The sequence below is a fragment of the Limulus polyphemus genome, unplaced genomic scaffold, assembly GCF_000517525.1.
Source record: "Limulus polyphemus unplaced genomic scaffold, Limulus_polyphemus-2.1.2 Scaffold1001, whole genome shotgun sequence".
NCBI lineage: Eukaryota > Metazoa > Arthropoda > Merostomata > Xiphosura > Limulidae > Limulus > Limulus polyphemus.
The window spans coordinates 365,200-372,204 of record NW_013666611.1 but is presented as its reverse complement, the minus strand read 5'-3'; the positions used below and the strand labels follow the sequence as shown (position 1 = coordinate 372,204).

General features: G+C 31.1%; 1 protein-coding gene across 2 annotated transcripts in view; it reads left to right on the top strand.

The window, feature by feature from the left end:
* The first annotated feature begins 63 nt into the window (after positions 1-63).
* LOC106461632 overlaps positions 64-7,005 on the top strand; it is a 24,988-nt gene continuing 18,046 nt past the window's right edge. For both annotated transcript variants that reach the window (XM_022388640.1, XM_013921470.2), the window contains exons 1-4: positions 64-80; positions 749-806; positions 1,057-1,149; positions 1,741-1,902. In XM_022388640.1, coding sequence (XP_022244348.1) covers positions 774-806; positions 1,057-1,149; positions 1,741-1,902 — 288 coding nt within the window. In that variant the 5' untranslated portion in view covers positions 64-80; positions 749-773. The remainder of the gene's footprint in view (positions 81-748; positions 807-1,056; positions 1,150-1,740; positions 1,903-7,005) is intronic.

Below are 7,005 nucleotides of genomic sequence, written 5' to 3'. Positions count from 1 at the left end.
TACATTGTTGCCAGATATAAGTTCTGGTAATTAAGAGAGCCAAAAGCTTGCAATTAAAGAAATTGTGTTTAACATAGAGAGTCAGTGTATATACTTTTTACTTAGTAATTCATCTATGTTATGAGTTTTAAGAAAGTAATAATGTATTTCATTTTTCTTTATAGCTATTTTTGTTAAAGGTTTTTTGGTTATGATGTTTAAAATGATTTTTGAATCTTTTACTGTCTCTACACTTATTGGGATTATTTTGAATTGTTGGCTATATATATGTGAATGTTGGACTAGCTTAAATCTCCTAAACTAATCAATTATTATGAAATATTATTAGGATTAATGCCAAAAATAACATTAACATTGGGTTTACCCAATTAATGGTTTGCATTCTAATCATTGTAAGTTTTTGTTATCTGATGTACCAGTTTATAACATTAAGCCTGTTAGTTCGAGTTCTCATTATTTGTATGACATTTTATTATTATTTTAGTTCTGTTGAAAATACTTAACTTACTTTTGGTAAGAATTTCATAATAACAGTAAATTTCATATTCAAGAGAAACCTTACTATAATATCTAAAAACCAAATTAATTGTATTTTTTTTTGCTCAATTTTTCTGTTGCATGTATATAATCATAAACAAATTTCCAGGTAAGAAATAAAGTTGGTATTTTAATCTTATATTATAATTTGTTTTTCAAATGGTTTGGAACATTTGATTTCTGATGTTAATTATGATTTTCTATGTTGCAGAAGTGTATCAGTTATCAAAGAGTTAATGAACACTTTAGAAACTGCAGAAGTCTTCAAGGTAAGATTATTAGGAATTGATCAATTATTATTCAAAAGCTTGCTATCAAAAGTTTTTTATTTAATTTCTTACAAAACTATTTTTTTATAAATAAGTGAATCATACAACATCCTAGCAGAGTGTATATGGATTAGGCTTAATTAGATATTTACAACTTAAATAAAATTTTTGGTAATGAAAGTCACTTAACTGTCTATTCACTATTTAGAATTAAAACCGAAATCTAAGTTATTAAAAAATTATCTTTCAGGAGAGGCAAATAGCTTTGCATCACTGTTTACCTCTAGGTTCATACCTGCTGAAGCCAGTTCAAAGAATACTGAAATACCATCTACTCTTAAATGTGAGAGTTACTTTTATATATTTCTTAGCCTCTCATGATCTTCTGTCATATATAAGACCTTCAGTTTATTATGTATTTTATTTCATCAGTATAATCTTCTGTCAAATCTAAGATCATATAATTGTAGTATGGTTCTATTTCTTTCATGTGTGAAACATTCAGTTTATTGTATATTCTTTTAATTACAATACCACCTTCTGTCATTTGGGTAATCTTCAGTTTAACGTGTACTTCCTTAACTGCAGACCACTTCTTTTCATGTGTGTGTGTCAGTGCTTCAGCTTATTGTATATTCTTTTGGCCATACGATAACCAATGTAACAATGATTTTAATAATATTTCTTATTTTTCTAAATACAAGTAAACTGATATAAATTACAATAAAAAAGTTAAGGATTTGTTATACCTGAGTTTCCCAAGATGCATCAGTTCTTATTTAGGATCAAATCAACCTTAATTCTCAGTACTATTAATTTTTTTTCATATTCTAGGTAACATACAATATTCTTCATGCATGTATAGCTAAGATCAATACTTTGTAATATAAGTTATTTAGGTTAGTGATATGAATTGTATATGTATCCTCTTCAGAACATTGTGAAATACTCAGACAAAGAGAGTGATGGCTATCCTGACATCAAAAATGCTCTTTCAGTGATGACAGGAATAGCTTATCACATTAATGATATGAAGAAAAAACATGAACATGCTGTGAGAGTTCAGGAGATTCAGTCATTGCTGTATGGCTGGGAGGTAAGCACTGAAAGAAACCATGAACTATAATTTAAGGTTCCAGCACACTTTCATTTTTGATCTTTTTTTGTGTGTGTTTTACAACTTTTTATACAATATTATCTTAAATTAATAAAAAAACAGTTAGTAATTCTCTTCAAATGCCACTTTCAATTACTGATTAAAATAGCATAATAATATAATTTTTAGGGACAACAAGGGATCTATTTCTCTATCTAGGTTGACCCATCCACTGAACTAAAGTAAAAGCAATTAAAACAAACTCAAAGCCAACCCTTATCATTCATATATTTATCAAGCCTTCCCTTCAACTCACTTAAATTTACTACCTCTAAAACATATGAAGGCAATCTATCCCAAAGGCCAACTACCCTGTTTAAAGATAAAACTGTCTTAGCCAAAGATGACTCCTACCCTGCTAATATTTTTATTTAATCCCCCTAGTGCTACCATTCTCATCATTAAACATAAAAATAGATGATGCATCAACACTATCAATTCCATTAGCAATATTAAATACCTGAATCAGATCTCCTCTAAATCTTCTTTTTTTCAAGAGAAAACATTTTCAGAGATCTTTACCTCTCCTTATATGACAATCACTCTATTCCAGGCACCATTCTAGTAGCCCTCCTCTGAGCCCTTTCAAACAATGCAATGTCCTTCCTAAGGTAAATATCCTAAGACAGAACACAATACTCCAAATATGGCCTAACCAATGACCTATATTATAAAATTATAACTTCTTTTGATTTGTATCCAATATTTCTGTAGATGAAACCTAAAATCCTATTTGCCCTTTCAAATGCTTTTCCCACAACTGATGTAAGACTAATAGGCATATAATTACTGGGATAATTTTTGTCACCTCCCTTGTTTCCTTCTATCAACTATTCAAAATGAGGAATATTGCTTTAATATTCCTTAGTAAAAACTGAAGGAAAAGCAGAACTTAATAACTTAGCCATCTCATAATCATCAGATATGAGCCTTCCTTTATCATCCTTCAAAGGCTCTACTCCCATCCTAACATTTTGTTTATCTTTAATGTATTTAAAGAAATCCTTACTATTAATGTTTACATTTTCAGCCAATCTTTTTTTCATATATTTTCTTATGTCCTAATTTCCTGTTTAACCAAAATTTTTTATCTTGTTTAATATTCTAAATCTCCCATCATACCAGTTAATTTAAATTTCTTATATCTGTAATGCTTTTTTTTAATTTTTATCCTTTATAAGCCAACGTGGTTTTTTGCTCTCAACCACCCCTTTTCTTTCTATAAGGAACATGTTTATCTTGAATATTTAAATTTAGTTTTAAAAATTTTCCACATTTGATCAGTGGCTTTAGATAACTCATCGGCCCAATTCACAACAGATAATTCTTGTTGCATCGCTTTTTGAAATTTGTAACCAAAATATCATTATCCCTGATCTCCATATGCAGCAAAACATCGTACCCAGATTTTCTCCAGTTTCTCCCTCTCAACCATTTCTATATTAGGAGTTAACAATAAATCTAAAATAGCAGGTTCCTTGACCAATTGGTGAAGAAAACCATCTTGAACAGTTTATAAAAACCTTTCTCACTCAACATTTCCCAGTGTATTTACTCAAAATTTAAAACACTTATAATTATGATATCATTAACAGCTGAAATCTTAATCTTACTGTAAAATTTCTTCTTAATTTCATCAGTGTCGTATTGTTACGGCAGCGGAAGTCACGTAACACTGGAACCCCTCGAATTTCCAAGTGTTTGCTAGGCGCCCTCTTATTGAGTATATAAGCCTGGCAAATAAAGCCAGCGAGAGATAGATATTCAGATAGATTGAAGATATAGATAATTGAGTCAAGAGAACAGTAGGCACTGTAAGTAATGTGTGTGAACCACTGTTATTTATAGCATGTATTATAAAGGTTGTTAAGTTTAAAGTGACTGTGGAAATTCTGTGTATTACAAAGTTGTATTGCAATGAATTTATACTGAAAATTAAGGAAATTATCAAATGAGCAGATACGTAAAAGTATGGTGGTCTATAACAAATTCCCACTAAAAGTCAATTCCCTTTATATCTGCTAATACAGCAGCTCCCAGCCTTTTCACGAACCTTTGAGTAATAATTGTTTTCACAGTGAACCCATTTTAAAGAATGATAAATTTTGTAAAATAAAATAACTTTTGAACGTGTTGAATGTATTGAAAATAAAAACTTTCTGTAACACATATTTTGTACTATGTTTACAATAAAGTCTGAATCTCTGATATTGTTATCAGTTTGCAGTTAGTACCCAGTAAAATTGAAATATATTTATTGAAACATGATAAAAAAATTGAAAACAAAACCATTTAGCTGAAACTGATGAGACTTCTAAGCTTGTTTTGAAGAACACAATGCTTTAAGGTTTAACTCAACAGAAGAGAGATATAGTCTGAAATCTGGCTCTGCATAAAGCTATTTCCTTCTGTAAATATTTTAACAAATTAGAAGGAAGTTAAAATATTGGTAAAATCTGTAGAACCTGGAAAGTGAAAAAGACACCATTACCAAATGTTTCTTGAAAAATCCCTTAGAATTACCTCATAAACCATAAGGGTTTGTGAACCACTGATTGGGAAACATTGAGCTAACAGGAAACCAAATGGGTTCATTGTCCTTGCTATTACCTTTGATATCCTCAACTTCAACAGAATGTAACTCACATTTTACATATGAAGACACCTCCTCCTCCTCTTTGTAGTGCTGTAATGGGCGTATAGGTAACCTGTGGGCTTAGTTATTGGGTTCGACTTTACACTCGCTACAAAGAAACTTATTTGGATTTTGGGGCAGGCATTTGCAAGCGGAGCACACAATCCACCAACTTGAGGAAGTTTACATGTGGAATAAAGAATTCACAGAGACCACTCAATACAAATCAAATTGTCTTTTTATTTATACACTGTAGAGCAATTCACCTATATCGAAACTCTCAAGGTTATCTTGGAACAATACTAACTCTAAATAATTGAATTTTTTGTTCTGAAGATCTAGGTGTTCATTAGTAACGCCTTCTGTTATGTTTAGTAACATATACACCACATTAGTTAAATTATCGACCAAATTAACATGAGAAATTCTCTCTGTCATAATTAGTATAACTGTATTAATAATTATTCTAAGATATATTTAGGTAATTCCACTTTAAGCATTTTCAAATTTACTATTCGTTATTTACGGTTATTGTTCTTCACTTTTCTCTCTTTTATACATTATTGAACCTAAAGTGAAACACTGTTAGATTGGATCAGAAATTGCATACTTACAAGGAGTTTGTGTTGCAAACTTCTTGTAGATTCTGGAATACTGCCATCTTCTGTCTTCTGGAGTCAGAACAATTCCCCAAAGCAACTTCAAAAAGGTGTGAAGAAGTGGCATTTAGAGTCAGAAACACAGAGTTATATACACAATTTTTAGTGTTTTTCCAATTGTTCAAGAAGGTTTACAGATCTACTCTTAAAATATTTCTTTCATCTTGATTGGTACAAGTGGGATCTTCCATCAACAAGTGAACTATTCCATCAGACTATAACCAAAATACACTTTGATATTGGTTCTTACAGAACGTATTTCGGTCTCTTATCTACTATCTTTGGTAAAATCATCCAAGACAATTACCTTCGGATGTATAGCAACAAACTGTGTAATTCATGTATTTTTACTAAGATTAGTTCACTTAGTGATTTTCCTCACCATCCAATTGATTCATTTCGTCAGGAGCTTTATCTAAACAATTGGGGTTTTATGTCATTATACCACATCTGTCTGGCACTAGAGTCTGTAGCTGTGAATTTTCTTGCCTCTAGGTTAATACACGGAATTTCTCCCAGGCTAACTCCTGCAATGGGCTTAAAGCTTGTATCTTCCTTATTTGTTATTGTGGTTTGTTAGTGTCCACGTTTTTTTTTTTCATAACATTTTCAATCTGCTGCTTTCTCCATACCATACGCTATATATGTTTAAAAAAAAGTACTTCTTCAAAACCTTGAGATATGTATATACTTAGTAATTGTATTCCATAAATACTTCATTATGCTATTCCTATTAAATAACCTATAACTGTATTTCAGAGAAATTTCTGTCATTGAAATTGTCTACTTTTAGCCATTTTTGAGTTATTCCCATTATATCAAAATCCTCCATTCCTACCAGTGCTCTACAGTCGTCAATTTTATATGTATATTTATATACTTCTAACATTACAATAGTAACAATTAAGCCTACCCTTAGAACTACTTCTACACTTTGTTTCTACGATAAACTTTTCTCTAATATTAGATTTTCTGTATTAAGTTTATCCTCTCCCTCACTGTTGTCTAGTTCTAGTTTATAACTTCCCTTACACTTGAGTTAATAGCTCTTGCAAACAAATATTAAACCAGCCCCTATCTTATTTAAATGTAAACCAAGCATTCCAAAAACCTCCCTTCTCCCACTGCACTGATTACACATGTTCAACCAGCTAATCTGCTTATCTTTACTTATTTAATCTAAGCCTAGCATTCAACCCTAGTGACTTACTTGTAATTTCATCCCCACAGTTAATTCTTGACAGTATCCCTGACACAATTAAGTTATAGCCTATTCCTTTAGATGTCTTTATCAATCCACTGTAATTGTCAATTAACTCCTATATAGCTTTCCCTATATTATTAGCCTCTATGTACATAACAAAAACTGATCAGTACTAGCCTCTTTTATTATATCTCCTGCTCTGTCAGTTATATCCCTCACCCATGCCCCTGGATAGCATAATTTGATTATTTTCTCTCTATTTATCCCACATGCCTTATCTAAAAATCACCTATAACTATAACCTCCTGAAGTTTATCTTTCAAATCCTTCTTTGTCCCTTTTGTTTTCCTTCCCACCAGTAGTTCCTCATCTGTACAAGCTAAAGGCTGAAATCTGATGCCCAACAGAACATGCTAATTACAGTTAAATCCAATATTTTTAGCCTTAATAATACTGTTGCGTCAGCGAGTCACATGACTACTGTGATGCCACGTTTCTAGAACTATCCTGTACCTTGGCGAATGCTCTAGTATTTACTAGATATA